Source organism: Pectinophora gossypiella, chromosome 20, assembly GCF_024362695.1.
Source record: "Pectinophora gossypiella chromosome 20, ilPecGoss1.1, whole genome shotgun sequence".
NCBI lineage: Eukaryota > Metazoa > Arthropoda > Insecta > Lepidoptera > Gelechiidae > Pectinophora > Pectinophora gossypiella.
Window position 1 is genome coordinate 11227191 of NC_065423.1, and position 18130 is coordinate 11245320.

Sequence of the window (18130 nt, forward strand, 5' to 3'; positions counted from 1 at the left end):
GTGATAATTCTGCAATTGCTTTCTGTAATTGTAACCTTGAACTTAGAAATTATACAATAGCCTGAGCAGAAAAACTCATCTACCATGAAGTAGGAAAAAATATTTTACATTATTGAATGAAGGATAATTTACAACTAAATCACCAAATTAAAAAGAATAAAGGACATCACACTATACTGAATAAACAATTAATTAAAAAATATCCACACATTAGCAAAAATACCTCAGGCATCGCTTAAATTGTTTGCGAAAGGATTACACAGTAGGTACTTATGAATTTGATTTTTTTTATTCGCCTAATGGCTAGAGTAGTTTCTGTATTTTTTATTTTACCATCATCATCGATCTCTTTGAATTCCGAGATTTCATTAGCCTGATATTATTAACTCAAGTTCTGAGACTACCAAGTCTAAAAACAGTATGTATACCTATTTAGTTCAAAAATTTTGTACCAATGTTGACAAGTACAAACTAAATATTATAAGAAGTATTTAAACTAGTTATATCTCTTTCTTACATGCTAAATTCAACTTAGCGCTGTAAAACTGAATTGTGATTGCCAAGATCGGAAAAACTATTAATTTTCTACTCAGGCAAAATCCGCAATTCCACCAAATCGAAACGTTCAATCAAAGTCGGTACTCACGAATCCGTGTTTGTCGCTGATATTGTTGGTCAGTTTTAACTTGTGGAAGGAGACAACCTTCTGCATCCACTGCTCGCCCGTGGAGGGGGAGTCGGGGTGGATGTACATCCTCTTCGGCATTTCCGGGTCAGCTTTGCCAGCGACCATCCATCGACTCCGGGAACAAAATTTGCAAGATCAATCGTGGGTCAGTTACTTACTCTACATTTTCAAAGGCAACCAGCCAAAATCTTTTCGCTCCAAAGTTGCGTGACATTGCGTTAGATCATGTCAACCCTATAAAATTATTCGTTTCATTAGCGTAACATTTTGACTGGGTCGTTTGAACTTTTAGAAGCGGTGCAGACTCTATCAGTCAGTAGTGAGTGATAGGAACTCAATAAAATTGTTGGCGATGAAATACAAAGAGCTTATGCAAGCAATCCGTTTCATCAAATCATCAAAATCTACTAATATAAACAATTATTGTAGCTTCAAGAAATAATATTATCATTGAATAATGATAGTATTTATTCTGATAGTGTCTGGTGCGCTATTAAGAATTTCTTAAAATGCAAACTTGTAACCTTTATTAAAAGGGTTATTTTCTGCTGTGATTATACTGATGATCGAAAAACTTTTCAAGCTTGATGGCAATTTTTATAATAATATAGGCCTCAGAAAATATTTGAGAAAATGTTATGCCCAATTTATAGTAAACCAGAACCAAAACAAAAAACAGGTGATAAAACAAAAACAATATTTCATGATTACTATCAATGTATAAGTTATTGATGTTCCACCATCTACGATGGAATTACAAGAAAATTTTAATTACGAAACGAAAGAACGGACAGGTGGTCGCATAAATTATAAGCACAATTATTATGATAGACATTAAAGTAATCATTTCAGATCCGCTCAGACCTTATTAAAGCAGAGAAATGATAATTTAATGACATTAAAAGTTGAAGAAGTGTTATAGACCTCATGCAAACACTACTTGAATGTGATTTCCAAAGATAACATCTTGAAAAACAAAGAACGATCGTATACATTCACGAGCAAAAAATTTGCTTCATACATCAACACCGTGAAGCTCAATCTAGATAAATATTACTGCGCTAACACTATCTTACGATGCTCAGCAGAATCAAAATCGTGTGCAATTAAAAGCTAATTCATTATAAAACACGCATGCGGTTAGTCGAGGATGGTTAAGGCGATAAACAAGCATTACAACACAGCCAACAATGCATGAAAACACAATGTGAATGAAAAGAGATCTGCGTCTATACAATTTGGTGCCGTCAAAAGTTCCGAAAGTACGCGAAACAAAGACGCGATCAAGGACTCAAATTTTAAGGTTCAAATTTCAACACAACCGTTGCGCCATCGACAAATTTCCTCAGTAGGAAACCGGGCTCGTTAAGAGAACAAGTGAAGAATTTTTGGAAAAGCGAAATATTGTGTTCCCTACACCGGTGCCCCGGGCTAACGAACGAAATAATGGGCTTAGGAAACCACGCAGATCCCCTATCGGGCTCACATCTACAAACAATACGCATGCTTCTTGCCTTCTCGATTTTATCACGAATTACATTAAAATAAGATCTAATTTGGACGTTCGCAAAACTTTGCTAATCATCGCTCGCGTCAGAAACACTACTATATTCTTATTTTAATTTAATTCCTTCTCATTTATACCTGTTGTGGAATTTGTATCTGCAATCGTCGGCAGCTACGATGTCCATTAGCAAAATGTACTTTGCTTTTTTATCAAGACCAGAAACGCGAACTTTGTAGGCAGGAAACATACGTCTGCAAGCAATATGAGAGAAAAACATGGGTTGGGCGAGTTCTTGCGACAACGATTTGACATAACGTCGATTGTCAGACATGCTGCTCGGCTAGTTTCACTTTTTATCCAGTTACTCCCGGCTTTAGCTTGTGATCTCGTACTGCGCTAATTAGATTTCGCCGAGACCTGCTACTCCTAGACAATGGAGCGGCGATGTCTCGCGCTATATTTGGCTCCCACAATGTTCTCTAATCACGCGCAGCGACTCCAATGAGGTGTTACCAAGTATTCGCGACAAGCAAAAAGGCCGTGTTTCCGCCACAGATGCCCAAAGAAGGCGAGGTACGCGTCCATTGTGCGGTTTTGCGCAGTCGCGAACATCGTGACGCACGTGATCGAATGTACTACACCACTACACGAAAACTCGAGTTCAAAACGTAACGCGACACTAGCAGCGGGTGGCAGGAAACACATCGGTTTTAGATCACAACAACAATCACTGATCGATTAATTGGTAAATAATTTGTGTTTAACGAAAGATTTGTAATAATTAATTATCATATTAACGGCGCTAGGCAGCGGGGCCTTTGTCGGCGAGTATATCGGTTTACGGCTGAGTCACAGTCGCATTTCGACCGGAATTCTCGAGTCGTATTAATTAACGGATATTAAATCGAAGTTTATCGGCCGCATCTCGATGTTGCCAAACCTGCGTGTCGGCGGTTTTGATATTGCCCGTCGATCGGCCCGACATAAAGAGAGGAGCGGGCTTATCGGACCTTGTCATCGGAAATTAAACAATGTACACGATCAAATACGATGATTATCGATCTCAACCGTTCGGATGCGCCCGATGCTCGTAGTGACATTCGACACAGATTACACTATATTTTTTGTGAAGATCTCCCAACAAGATTGTAGCCCGAGTTTAGTCCCAATTTTGGTTAATTTGGTAGAACTACGAGTCGCGTTGGCATTTCTCACCTCGGGTGTCGAGTCCGCTTTTTACATTACCGCTTCGGCGTTTGAGACAAAGATATTTTAATGATATTACCATCGGATGCGCGTTGAATCCTTAATCGCCGCCGATTCCGCGCGGTGCTCACTTGTCTTACAAAATGTCGTTGCCCTTAAATTAAGCGTGCATCGTACAAATTGTTTAGACGTAATCGAGGAGTGAATCGAAATTGGTGAGTGGGAACTGGTGCATTGCGTGGGTAGAATCACAAGCTAAATGAAAACAAGCGTGTAACGGAACGCAGGCAGAGATACGGTAAGCGAACATCTAGCAATCAACGTTGACATGTCGCCGGCAGTTTGGCGTGAGAGACGCCGAACTCTCGGTTGGGTTACATTTGTAGATGGGTCATCCACCTGGGTCTACATTATGTGCTTAGGTAAACTAAAACCTTTGGTTTAGGGTCGGGTATTTATCGGGGTTGTACCCAAGGACGGGTTAAATTCGGTGGATGACCCATCCATGGTTACATAGATGAGTAAGAAGGTGTAGATGGGGATGATGCAGCGTTCCGGCAGGCAATGGAGAGTGGTCTACCTGTTGTGGAACTTATATCGGTAGTCGTCGGCGGCTACGATGTCCAGCAGGAGGATGTATTTGGCCTTCGCGTCGAGACCAGAGACGCGAAACTTCATTTGTGGGAACATTTGTCTGCAAATCGGAATTTTGATGCTGTAGCTAGATGAATCCTCTTTTAAAGTGAATTTCAGATCGGATACTACCCAATCTTATGTTGTCCAAATTCTATGATCTTCAATATTTTCGAGACTAGAATAAGTAGATATTTACTTAGTATAGTCGGTGAGCTTATGTTTACTTATTTAAAAAAGTGATTTTGAGGTTCGGTACCCCAAAAATCAAGGGAAAGATTAAGCTGAAACAAACAAATACACAAACACATAAGTAATGCCATCGTTGCTCGTTACTATAATACCGAAAGTTTCGCATGTCATCATTATCAATTTGTCTTGTATCATTTGTGTCGGAAATCGTAGAAACTTTTTGTTTCCTCCATTACCTACAACTGCTTGTCAAATTGCTTGTCTTTGTTGTTTCGTAATTATAACTTCAGTGAACCTAAGGGGATTATTTTGGAGATATTGAGTTACATATTTATTAACGAGTTCCATTTAAGTAATGTTTTAAACTGTATCCGCCTGCCTGATCTAGATACTTTATAAATTAGAATCCTGCATAATTATTTTTATCATTACCAACTTTTGCTATTACTTTTTCATGGATGTTAGATAATTTTATAATTTGTTCCTTCGTTCATTCTAAACCACAGAATTCAGCTTTGTCAGTTCATGTTTGGATAATAGATATCACGTGGTTTCCAGGATTTGTGGCAAAGCTGGCTCCCGTTTATATGGGACTTAACCATATACTCGTTGGCGAGGAGTGGCTGTATATACGATACATCTCTGCCTACCCCTTCAGTTCACTCAGTTATGTTCTTCTATCGTCTTAAAGCTACATAATACATTCTGATCAATCATTGAACGCCCCTAGGATAAGCTAGAACCATAATTTTAACATCTTTATGACTACAGCCTAATTCGTTTACATCCAACACGATTGCATTATTACGTTCACAATTTTATCAAATCAATTGTATAACAACTGAATGCGTGTTAGTTTGCCTCTCATTACGACTTGATTTATGGCGCTTACGTGAAGCACACACCGAGCGATTTGCCGACAAGCTGATGAATGTCGTAGCTACGGAGCATACTAAGCTGAATGGTCGTAATATAAGCGGTGTTGTAGCTCTAATAACTCTTATACAAGAGATGTAGTTGTATGTTTCTAGTCACATCATTCTCCTGTTCTTATTCTACTCTAACTTTTAGCATACCTACATTTCATTTTATCTTATTCGTACAAACTCAGCAACCTAATTATAATTTGGTTCCCCAAGATACAGGCTCTGCCTAGTATGGGGACCTCTGCTCAGTTTTTAAGAGATGGATTTATTTGGGTCTAAGTTTGAATATATCTCTGTATTTATAATTAAATGAATGTACCTAATTAAGTCCTATATCGGATATAATAAACAATATTTTCATTTTCATTTCACTTGGATCGGCACAACATGGATTCCTCTTCCATCCATCTCTTTCACTCGTCATCTCAGTACTAACACCTTTGACACACGACGTGATGTGATAGACGTTTCTAGTCTCTGTTATATTATTTTGTTAAAATGTCAAAGTTTCTTCAGGGTCTTGAAAATCCCCAACTCGAATTGTTTGGATCATTGTTAATTGATATCACGTGATTATCAGGATTTATGCCCGAGTAATGGCAATAGGCTCGCTCCCTATTACATGGGACTTAAATATAGCTGGCGAGGTGTAGGTGCATATTATAATATACACCCTTTTCGGGGATACAGGCGTGATGCTTGCTATGTTATGTTATCTAGGATATGTTTTCAAATTCACATATATTGTTATTCAGTAGGTAACATAGTTACCCTTTGAATTGTCATTTTTTACACAACGAACGTCGCATCCGCCTAGAATTACTGCAGCTTCTCACAAGCTGTACAGCCGGGGAAAAGAAGCTTTAAGAAAAACCTCGGCACAGGGCCCTAGACGTTCTTTAAAAAAAAAAAAATATTGTTATACAATTCAGTACTTAGGCTGCCTAATATCAGTTCCCAGACAGTTAATCCTATGCATTCATACCTATTATTATCTCATCTCTGTAAAAAAGGGTTGCTTACATAACTGTTGTATGGTCGCAGTATCCTCTCTAAAATATGCTAAATCCCAATGATTATCTTGAACTTGACCACTTAAGATAAAACCTTCGAAGCAATATGCGTAAATGAGTTTTTACTTTGCTACTGCACTGGTCGGAGTGTTTAGTCGTTGCGGCTAAAGCGTTATATTATTTTGCGCGTTTCCACAAGGTTACTTCTTAGGTCCACTATTTTAAGTTTTTGGAATTTTAAGTTTACAATTTTAATATTACATTTTTACTTATATCTTATTTTATTTTAATGTACAACAATATATTATTTTGCGCGTTTCCACAAGGTTATATTTTAGATCCACTAATTTAAATTTTAGGAATTTTAAGTTTTAATGTAATTTGTGATTAAGAATGGTGTCTGAGTCTGAAAATAAAGATATTATTATTATTATTTAAAGACTACGAATACATTTTATGATTATTCGATATCCGCTCACGAACAAGTTTATAGTCAATAAAGATAACTTTGAAATGAACTAAAAACACGAAGTAAAAATCGGTAAGTCTGATTAGAACTTATAAAAGGTGATGTTGTGTTTAGATTTGCATATAAATTGAAGTAGCTAAACTCTTAAGGTTTTTTATCGTGCCTGGTGTGAGGTCTGGACTGCTCTTAATTATATCATTCTGTTCCGTTCAATATCCGATTTCAATTATATTACCTAATGACAAGGTAATTAGGCTATCATGGGAATTATGTCATTCTTGTACGTCGAATAGTAAATAATAAGCACAATGTTTGAACATTGGATGTATTAAAATAGACATTAGTGTTCTGTTCTTAAGTACTTTTTTTAAAACAAAATAAATCAAGTAAGGATTTACCTTTTAATTTTAATTATAATTGTTTATTAAAAATATTTGTGTTATATTTTAAATATTATTCTACGTTTTTCTTTTATTTTTTAAATTTAAATAAATCAAAATTACAAAATATTAATTAAGTAAAAATAAATAGTATTATTATGTAGTATAAAATTATACTTAAATAAATACAAGCAAATAAAATAAAATAAAGTAGGTAAGTTGATTGATGAATAATAATCGGAATCGTTTTGATTGTGAGAAATACAACAGAAATGTTTCAAGCCAGTAATCCAATGGCAATTGATTGAAAGGTAAAAGGAGGGACTAAAATTACTAGGAAACTATAGACAATCCACCACATAATGCGTAGTATCAATCAAGCAATCATGTAAAACAGAGCTGCAATTTTTGAAGTACTCAAGTGTTATTTGTGACTTGCTTCTTGATATTATTTCTATTTGTATATTCAATCTTTTCTTTACTTTTCACAGAAACTGACCTAATATTTTGTATGTACTTGATGTAGTTTTTATTTCTAAGGCCGTAAAGTTTGTTGTTTTATATGAATTTAAATTTTATGTAAAGAAATTTAAATTAAAAAAAAATGTATTTTATTTGTAGGAAACTCCTAAAATGGCCACATTAAAACAATTCATCTAGGAAAGCAATATTGCTATTTGATATTGGTCGACATTACGTGCAAATTGTTTTAATGTGGCGTATACAACCATTCTGGTGTACCTTTTTAAAGAAAACACGATGTGGATTAGCCCATCAAATAGATCCAGTAACACTGGTGAAGGTAACGCTGTAGATAAGACATGAACGAAATCGGTTAACATTTTCAAAATTTAACGATTTCAAGCCAATTTTTTTGTGTTATTTCTCCTTATAAATAATACCAACCATTAGGGCGCCAAATTTATGATGGTCTCCTTAAATAGAGGGCAATAAAGCGAGATTTATATCTGTTTCATTGGCAACCTTTATTTTTGTTTTATAGCCTTGATTAAAGCCTGAATTTCCAGTTATAATGCCACCTACCACATAGTCGCACCACAGATTAAATAATGCTCGCACGTTGTAAATAATGGTTGTAAAACCACTGGTGAAAGCAGCCGTTAAGATTGTTAGCGGTTTGAGAAATTCAAAGACCGTATATTAGGCTGGAGCGGGTTCTGTAGATATTTTTCTATAAGGGCCATCACCACAGTCGCGTTACCTAAGCTTAAGATTTGACAGGTCCGGTTTTTTACAGTAGCGACTGCCTGTCTGACCTTCCAACCCGCGAAGGGAAAACCAACCCAATACAGATTAGGTCATATACCTCCGAAAATGAATCTCTCGGGAATGTAGATTTCCTCACGATGTTTTCTTTCACCGCTGAGCACGTGATCATTTATGATCCAAACATGAATTCGAAAACAAATTCGTCAATCATTGGTTTAGGCCTGTGCTGGATTCGAACCTGCGACCTTAATGTGAGATGCAAGCGGTCTACCAACTGGGCTACCACGGCTCTACTACTACGTACTTATACATGAAAAGTCAATGATTTCGGATATTTGGTTACTTAGGTAATTGTTCGTGAAAGTGTTAATACACCTAATTCTTGGAACCATAAAGACATTTTTTTTTGACGTGACTTATTGTAGATTTGCCGCAGATGGCATTAACTACTTGGCCGGAGAACCATAAAGACAGAATTATATTGCATGTATGAAAATCAGTCTCAAAATCTAAAGAACTATGTGTATAATTTAGTGTTGGTACAGTCATGAGCACTATCATGTACCCACTTTAGAACCCTATCGCACTATCATATTTGTCATTTAATGAGACTTACGGTTTAATTTGTCAGAAAGTTAATGTGACATGGTTTCAAAGTGAGTAGTGAATACTCGTGACCGTACACTATACTGCGTTACTAGTGTTGCTATGTGGTAACTGTTGTCACTTGACTGACCGCAGCAATATAATATGTATTTTGTGTGATGGTAATACTATCTAATACTATTATAATGAGGAGCTCGGTGGCGCAGCGGTTAATGCGCTCGGTCTGCGATTGTTGAAGTTAAGCAACTTTCGCAAAGGCCGGTCATAGGATGGGTGACCACAAAAAAAAGAAAAAAAAAATCATCTCGAGCTCCTCCGTGCTTCGGAAGGCACGTTAAGCTGTTGGTCCCGGCTGCATTAGCAGTCGTTAATAACCATCAATCCGCACTGGGCCCGCGTGATGGTTTAAGGCCCGATCTCCCTATCCATCCATAGGGAAGGCCCGTGCCCCAGCAGTGGGGACGTTAATGGGCTGATGATGATGACTATTATAATGTTTGTAAATATCTAAGTAAACCACATAAACCAATCTTTTTGTCTTTATGAGTGTGAATGGGGATAATAACTAGTAGCTCAAATGTAGGTGGCAGCACTGTTGAGTGTTCCTAAAGTTCTCCATACTGTCCAGCTAAAATTCGTTATAAATTACTATAAAATGTGGAGCAACGTGGGGTGTATTCCGTCTGCAGGATGAGTTACGAAAAAGAAAAGCCATCAGTTGGAAACAGGCAGTTTTAGTTTAATTGAAAATAACTTTTTCTTAGTTTTCTTCTTCTTTTCGATGTTTAGGGGAAAATATAACACTATGATTTATTGTTAATTAATTGTTTAAAGGGTTATTGTGTAAGAGAATAACCAAAACAATATGTTTGATTACTCAAATAGTATGGGGAACTGACAAAATTTAATATAACTCAACAGTAGCGACACGATGTACGATGTTTTTTTCATTCGTGTGTTTATTCTCTATACAAAAATTCCATAGAAATGTATCGTTTTGACGTTTCGTTAGTAGCCTTTTGTAACGCTGCCTAACCTATTAGGGCCAAGGGCGTAAGGTTTTATATTTATGGACAACTAAAGTATAAGAGTGACTAATTAATAAAATAAATGTAAATAAAAATTATCATCTCTAAAAGAAATAAAATTATATCAAATAATTGAAGTATGATAGACTGCAATCACTCTTCAAAGCTTCCTTTCAAACACACAAAACACTACTGTCCAGGCACAAACTATCACAGTTACCACTGTAATAATTTAATAATTATTATTATAATAATTTTAACGACTGTTGGACAAGGCGTCTGTTCAAATTAATTAACAAATGATTTATACGACTTTATCCTTGATATAAGTAATAATTTATTGCTTTGACTAAGTATTCACGTTTTATGCTTTCAAAGGTTGACGGAATGCTAATTAGGTACTGTTTAGATTAATTACATAAACAGCCTCAGTGGTCTAGTGGGCTCAGAATGTGGAGGTCGGGGTACGATTCCCGACGGAAACATTGTCACAGGCTTGAAGCACCTGATTGTCCAAAAAAGGAAGGCGATTTCGTACTTCGGATGGCACGTTAAGCCGTTAGTCCCGACTATTAGCCGTAAAAAAACACCTCGCAGTGAAGCAGCGTGGTGGAGTATGCTCTATACCCCCTCCGATTGATTGAGGGGAGACCTGTGCCCAGCAGTGGGACGTATATAGGCCGTTTATGTTATATGATATCATCATTCATAGAACGAAAGTTACATTCAGAAATAAGTTATAAAAACTTGTCACCTAAACCCGTTCGTCAATTAACAAACTTAATACCTAATTGGGGGGGTCACCGTGGTTCTTTAAAAGTGCCACACTGGCAAAGGGGACTCTCCCCCCTCTCGTGTGAGGGGGACATCCTAACACATTGACTCATTCTTGCGGCTTCGAGTGGGGCCAATTGCACGGTCGACTATGTTAAAAATGGGTTAAACATGTTTAAAACTAGATAGTTGATTATTTATAATAATAGTTGTTTTTTCGATGTAGGATTATTATAAAACGCTCAATGAAGATCAAAGTTAGTTTAGTTTTATTTGAGTTCGATGCTGTAATCTTCAATCATCTACTTAACACTTACAGAATTGTGTACCTAAGAAAGTCCTAAAAATAGGAATGTACCTACATTATTTAATATACTTTACCTAGTTCTCAAAAACTATTGGGCACCCTAAGGCCTGTTGTCTTAAATATTGTACCGGGTGAGAGCCTTCAGCGCTCCCTATTTGTCCGGCCAAGGAGTTAATGCCATCTGCGGCAAATCTACAATAAGTCACGTCAAAAAAGAAATCAAAAACTATATTTTTTTTATAACTTCATCAATGAACGTCTATCCAAACTCGTTAAACTGGATTTAATAAGCCAGAATAAACGAGCCCATACTGTTTATTTACATTTTCTCACCCACTTTACATAAGTAATGCAATAGAGCAGCTTAAAGCTAAAAATAAACTTATAAATATTCTTACCTATATAGTGGAGAAAACTGAACTAGTTTTTATAATACTTAAAATTAACTCAGGCATGTAATGTAGATTTATTAAGTGGTATAATTACCCACCTGATTAAATACTTGACTATAACATTATACTCAGCTAAGAAATTGCAATTCTAACGCCACTTCCACTTTATTCTAAATCCATGTCAAAATAGTAAGTACTCAGTAACAGACTTCACAATTATCATTTAATTAATCTTCGTGTAACCGGCCCCTATCGTAAACTACCCAATTGCGTTCTAAACCTAGTTTCACTTCAATTACTAATTACAGATTAGTTTTGTACATGTTACTAATTCCTAGTTATCAATTGTGCTACCGGTCTTAGGCAAACACAACGTCACTGCACTTGCCTCGCGCACAGCTAGTCGCACATCTAGCACTACCACAGATTAAAAATGGCTAGGACTAACATCTGCTACTCTGTCACAACAGATGATTTAATATTAGGTATTGTAGATATTGAAGACGAATAATAGACGAAAAATAAGGTTTTAATTGCGATCTCTACCCTTTTAATAAAAATAGTATTTAATCTTCATATACATACATACTAAGGTATCTACTTAGATTGTTTGTTGACAGCCTCCGTGATCTAGTGATTAGAGCGTAGGGTTCACTATCTGGCTGCAGGACCGGGTTTGATTCCCGATAGGGACATTGTTGAAAGTACTTTAAGTCATTTGTTTTTTGCATTGTGGGCTAAATAACTTGATTAAATTCCAAAATTAAGATGGTTCCGTACTTCGGAAGGCACGCTAACACGTTGGTGCCGGCTACTAACCGTAAAACATTTCTACCAAACAGCGGAGACGCTGCTCCGCAATTTTTTTTTGGTAGAGTATGCTCCATGTCACCTCCGGTTGATTGAGGGAGAGAGGCCTGTGCCCAGCAGACCTTATGTATTTAAAAATAAATATTCATTATTTTTAGCATTTATTAATTAGCCGATTGGTGCAACTGGCTTTAGTCATTGACACCGCTTCACTACGCAGACGCGGCGGGTTTGTACACTACGTTTTTAGCCCTCGCTGCTAATTCCGCTAATTCTATTGACTAGCTTTTTGCCCAGGTTTTGTCTGCGTTAACATCTGTTCGGTGGTTAGAATTATTTAGCGACATATCGGTTTAATTTAGTACCTGTTGAATGGAATTTGAAATATTTTATTTGGGTAATCCATTGCTAGTTTATTAGTTTGAATTTTAGAATAGGCACCTTTTAATTTGTGTAATAATCAAGTGTCGTAAAAAATGTTTTCCGTTTCACCTAGTTTTCCGACCGATCATAAATGTTATGTTAAATATACATTTTTGTATGTTTAAGTTACACATCTACATACTACATGTATATTTTTTATTATTCGTTCAATACAGGCAAGTATTTCGTATCATGCTTATGAGGGGTTAAAATGACCACAGTGAAGCAATTCGTCTAAGAAAGCAATATTGCAATTTGACATTTGCGCATATAAAAGTAAGTGCGCAATGCAAACAAATGTCAAATAGCAATATTGCTTCGATGTGGCCATTTTAACCCCCCTGTTATAACATTTGTAATATACCTATTTTAAACAGTTATAAATGCCACATTATACAATGAGAGTATTGACGATTCAAAGCGTAACTATGTTACCTACTAATAAAGATATTTTAGAATTTAAATTAAGAAAAACAAAACTAAGTATCGTGTTAACTATGAAATAACTAACTCCTTAATATTACTCTATACAGATATCCTGACAGATGTATTCATAATTACTCGAATTGTAACGTTATTTATTGTTAACTAAATTAAAATTCCTAAATAAATACCTGTGAATGTCATGTCTAGAGGTGTCGACTTGTATTCGAATTTATGTATCCGTATTGTAAGTAAGAGTTGATTAGGGATATGAGTCGGACGACGCTCAGTGGGTAGGCCCGCTACAAGGTGGACCGGCGATCTGGTGAAGGTCGCGGGAAGCCGCTGGATGTGGGCAGCGCAGGACCGATCGTCGTGGAGATCCTTGGGGGAGGCCTATGCCCAGCAGTGGGCGTCGTACGGCTGATGATGATGATGAGTCGGAAGAGGAAGGAGTAGGCGAACATATCGCAATAAAATTCAGGATAATCTTTCTTAATTGTTAGTATAGCATAAGGAATGAGGTATAGAACGGCAACCTCCGCTCCCCACCAGCGACTGAGCTTGGTCCCGTCCCCCCCCTCGGTCTTACTTTAGTCTTCAATCGTATGGGCGTCAGACGTCAGTCCTCACACACCCAGATGCGCGTGTATCATACTGTAAAGTGTCTATGTAAAATAAGGTTATTTGCATAAGTGTGTTAAATTACCTACAACTCTCCAAAAAAATTTTTTTATGTACCCGCAATTAATCATTAAAAAAGACAACAATTTCGGATATGTCGAAATTAATAATTTATGTAAAAGAATATCCGCTTTTATATCCGTCAACCAGTTTTTAATATCCGGACCAACCCTACTGCATGTGGGCAGTACAATGGATTATGTCTTCTAGAAGTGACTGGGCGTGGGTGGTGTTTATGGTGGTCAACGCACTATAAACTAAGCGTTGACAGAAAAGGCATGCCGATTAAGCGTCAGGAATTTATGTTTTTTTTTGTAATCAAATTTTCAATTTGATGGCTTTTGTCAATAGATTGGTCTTTATTTGTCTGATAAAAGCTGTTAAAGCTTAAGCTTTGGATATTATCTTTTTTTCGGTTAGCTTTGAAGGTTGGTTGTGTAAAAACTTAATACGTATTAAGCTATCTATATAAGATTTTGACTGATTTGACTACAGATATGGAATGAAGTACCACGCATATCGCGCGCGTTGCTCTTTGCGCTCCATTCGTCCGCAAACTTTACCACTCACAGCTTTATCGTCCCCCTAGCATTATCCCGTTTTTCACAGGGTCCGCTTACCTAACCTGAAGATTTGACAGGACCGATTTTTTACAGAAGCGACTGCCTGTCTGACCTACCTACCCGCGAAGGAAATGCCAGCATAGTACAGGTTAGGTCACATACCTCCGAAAATACATTTCTCGGGAATGTGGGTTCCCTCACGATGTTTTCCTTCATCGCCGAGCACATGATAACCATTTGTGATTCAAACATGAATTCCAAAACAAATTCGACAATCTTTGGTTTAGGCCTGAGCTGCATTTGAATCTGCGACCTCTGTGTGAGAGACAAGCGTTCTACTAACTGGGCTACCACGGCTCACCACTACCACGGTTCGGTTTAAAAGGTCGTCTTGTGCAATAAACTTGCAGGGTAAAAAATCAAATATCGACTATCATGCAAGGAGATCCCTCCTTATTACAGAAATGCTAAAAACCTTAGTATCATCGGCTATTTATCAAAAAAAAATAATTATATGCAATATTACGAAAAGCGCAGGACCGATCGTCGTGGAGATCCTTGGGGGAGGCCTATGCCCAGCAGTGGGCGTTATACGGCTGATGATGATGATTACGAAAAGTAACAATAAAATTGCAGCCTATCACATAAAATATACTGTGATGGTAAAGTGGCTATGGAATTTGAGAAGCAGTAGGGCTATCGTAGTTATGTTTGCAGGAGTAGTAGTAAAAGAGAGTAGGGCTGAACCGGCGACAGCGGTTTTTATACAAAATACGCGACAGGGCCTTTCCAACCTCTTCTTTTCCGTGGCACTGGTTGTATGTCATTCCAGCCGCTTCCAGTGCAACTTTATATCCACGTGACGTCATGTGGGGCACATCCTATGCCCAGCCAGTGAAATAGTACCACGATCGACTATAAAGATAACTGAATTCCGCTACCGAACACCATCCCGCTAATTAATAAAAATAATTACTATGAATACCCCAAAAACGTCTGTTTTCGAGTCGCGTGCGCACTATCCTAGAATTGTTTGTTTTATCACTTCATACGAATATGTTACGTGTATCAACTAATTAGTACACGTTGTGTTCACTTCGTTTAGATATTTAAATATATTTCTTACTTGTAGAGCGTGAGGAATAAGGAATTAAATGACGTTTTGGATGCGCCGTTTGCGCATTATTAAACAAACGAGACAGTTTACCCTTTCCATCACATTTTCTGAACACTGAACTGAACTACTGAACACTATCTATTCTTCTTCTGTCGTGTGGGTTGTCAGGTGGGTTACCAACCTCATCAACCCTAGTGTCAGGATTATTAGTGAGCCGCCAAAGCCCCCTGACATGACTCATGTAACGATTACGCACTTACATCAGTAAGTAGCAACCGGGGCCAACGGCTTAACGTGCTTTCCGAAGCACGGATCGTCTTACTTTCGGCCAATCAGGTGATCAGCCTGTAATGTCCTAACCAAACTAGGGATCACAAAGTGATTTTTGTGAAATGTCCCCACCGGGATTCGAACCCAGGACCTCCAGATCGTGAGCCCAACGCTCAACCACTGGACCACGGAGGCCGTTACTTTATCTATTAAGACATTTAAAAACTTCAATAAGGAACTAAGCGTGGTAATTACTGGTCAGCGACGTAGAGGAAGACCTAAGCTGAGATGGTTGAGTGTCGTGGAGAAAGACATGGAGAGTTGCGGGTTATCCGAAGACGATGTCCAGGATAGGGCAAAGTGGAGGAAGAACAGTAGGAAAGCGGACCCCGGCGCAAGACGGCGGGATTCACGTTAGGAAGAAGAAGAAGAAGATGAAGGAACTAAGTGTGGCAAACAAGAAAAATTACTACTTATTAGTTCTCTAGTGATCACAACAAAAAAAGCTGCCACAGAAACGCTGTTTGAATCATCTGATAAAGATGTAAAGGCCTGTGAGTGATCACAAAGTGATTTTTGCAATATGTCGCCACTACATTCGAACCTGGGACCTCTGGCTCGTGAGCCCAACGCTCAACCACTGGTCCATCTGTCACATGTGAGATTAGACCAAAAACCCAACATCGAGCGTAAGTTCTGTAATATGGAGTATTACTTCGACATGACAAGTTATTTTGTTTGATGATAGAAGTATTAAGTAAATCGAACGTGCCTAAAGAAAGGGCAATTCAACTTCAATATGCAAGTTGCCTAACCGCAAAACATGTCATAATAATCGTAATTCGAATGGAATTGACAGGTTGTTGCAAATTTGAAGTTTATGATTCCCAAACGAGACATGCGATGCTCCCATCAAACACCAACAGTACCTGTAAACTCTAAATATGCATGTTAACTGTTCAACAAGGCCATAAATTTGCGATTCCGCACAATACCACATTTGTTTTCGAGCACATTTATATGTGTTTGAAGTACATTGTTGTAGTATTGAAGCAGTTTTTGATGTGTTATTTATCTTTGATGGGTTTTGATGGAATCGATATGATGTTTAAGTCGTTCAGATTCTTCTATCGAGTGTGTTATGCAGTCAATAACGGAGCTAACAAACCCTGCGTAGATATACGTCGTATGGCTATTGGTCGAAGCCCTTATATCGGGGACGGTTATATCGGTTGTGGTTGTCGTGCCGCGAGGGCTGGTGACGCTAATGTCAGGGATAGGTACCTACTATTAAACCGCCAAAGGCCCCTGACATAGCTTGTTTAAAAAATACATACTTACTTAAGTACACAAAATCATCTTATTTAGGAACATCAGAGAACAGTTATTGAAAATTGAGGGTCTATTTTAGTTCTATTCTATAGGGAATCCTAAAATTTACTAACTTGTAAATTTACTACTTATTATTATCAGTTTTAATTCATGTTTGGATCATAGATAATTTATATCACGTGGCTCGCCCCTTTTTACATGGTAGTTAAACAAGCTGGCGAAGAGGGGGTGTTCTATACCTACATCTCTGCCTACCCCTTCGGGAATACAGGCGTGATTTTATGTTACTAGGTTACCTACTACTCTCGATCGGGTTAGGAGAAGTGGCGCAAGACACTCACCAACAAATTCATCATTATCATCACCAGCTCATTAACGTCCCCACTGCTGGGGCACGGGCCTTCCCTATGGGTGGATAGAGAGATCGGGCCTTAAACCACCACGCGGGCCCAGTGCGGATTGGTGGTTATTAACGACTGCTAATGCAGCCGGGACCAACGGCTTAACGTGCTTTCCGAAGCACGGAGGAGCTCGAGATGAAAACTTTTTTTGTCACCAACAAATTAATCATACTAATTTGCCTCAAAAACCTTCTGCAGTTTCCAAAAACAAAGCTCTTTTACAACGCAAAGGCAACAATCCCATACAGTCTTTCAACTAAATCTCCAAAAAAAGAACAGTTGATGCGCCGGCGTTTATTCCTAATGTGATTTAAGACAGGCGGCTTTGTTCTCTAGAGTTTGGAAATGAAATAAAAAATAAAAAACTCTATAAATAACGATTAACAAAAAGCGGTGTCATCCCGTTTCGTTATCGATGTGCCGTGTCTGTCGGTAGCCGGGTAACCGACACAGAAAACTGTGGAGTTGTCATAGTAGTTTTTATTTTTAATTCCGTCCGAGAAATGAATGCAGAAGATTACTATGAAACAAGTTTTTAATATATGTCTGTCTTGTTTTTTAAATTGTAAGATTATTTCTCATACATACATACATACAACATAACATTTATGAAACAAATAAAAGAGAAGGTGCAGGTCGTGTCGTATCGGGAGGTGAAGGTTTTGGCGGGAAGAAGAGAGGAATGGCGGTTACTCCACCGACAAGAGCGCAGCTCTTAAATAGAGAGAGAGATACATACATACATAAACTCAGGCC

General features: G+C 37.8%; 1 protein-coding gene across 5 annotated transcripts in view; it reads right to left on the minus strand.

Moving 5' to 3' along the window:
• The window catches only part of LOC126376234 (optomotor-blind protein), a 135986-nt gene that overhangs the window by 88233 nt on the left and 29623 nt on the right, over positions 1–18130 (minus strand). For 4 of the 5 annotated variants that reach the window (XM_050023506.1, XM_050023505.1, XM_050023504.1 and 1 more), the window contains exons 2-3: positions 3982–4095; positions 647–800 (exon numbers count right to left, since the gene is read on the minus strand). In XM_050023506.1, the coding sequence (XP_049879463.1) occupies positions 647–800; positions 3982–4095 (268 nt within the window). Of the gene's footprint in view, positions 1–646; positions 801–2332; positions 2447–3981; positions 4096–18130 lie in introns of all 5 variants that reach the window. The other variant, XM_050023502.1, reaches the window with a different exon arrangement.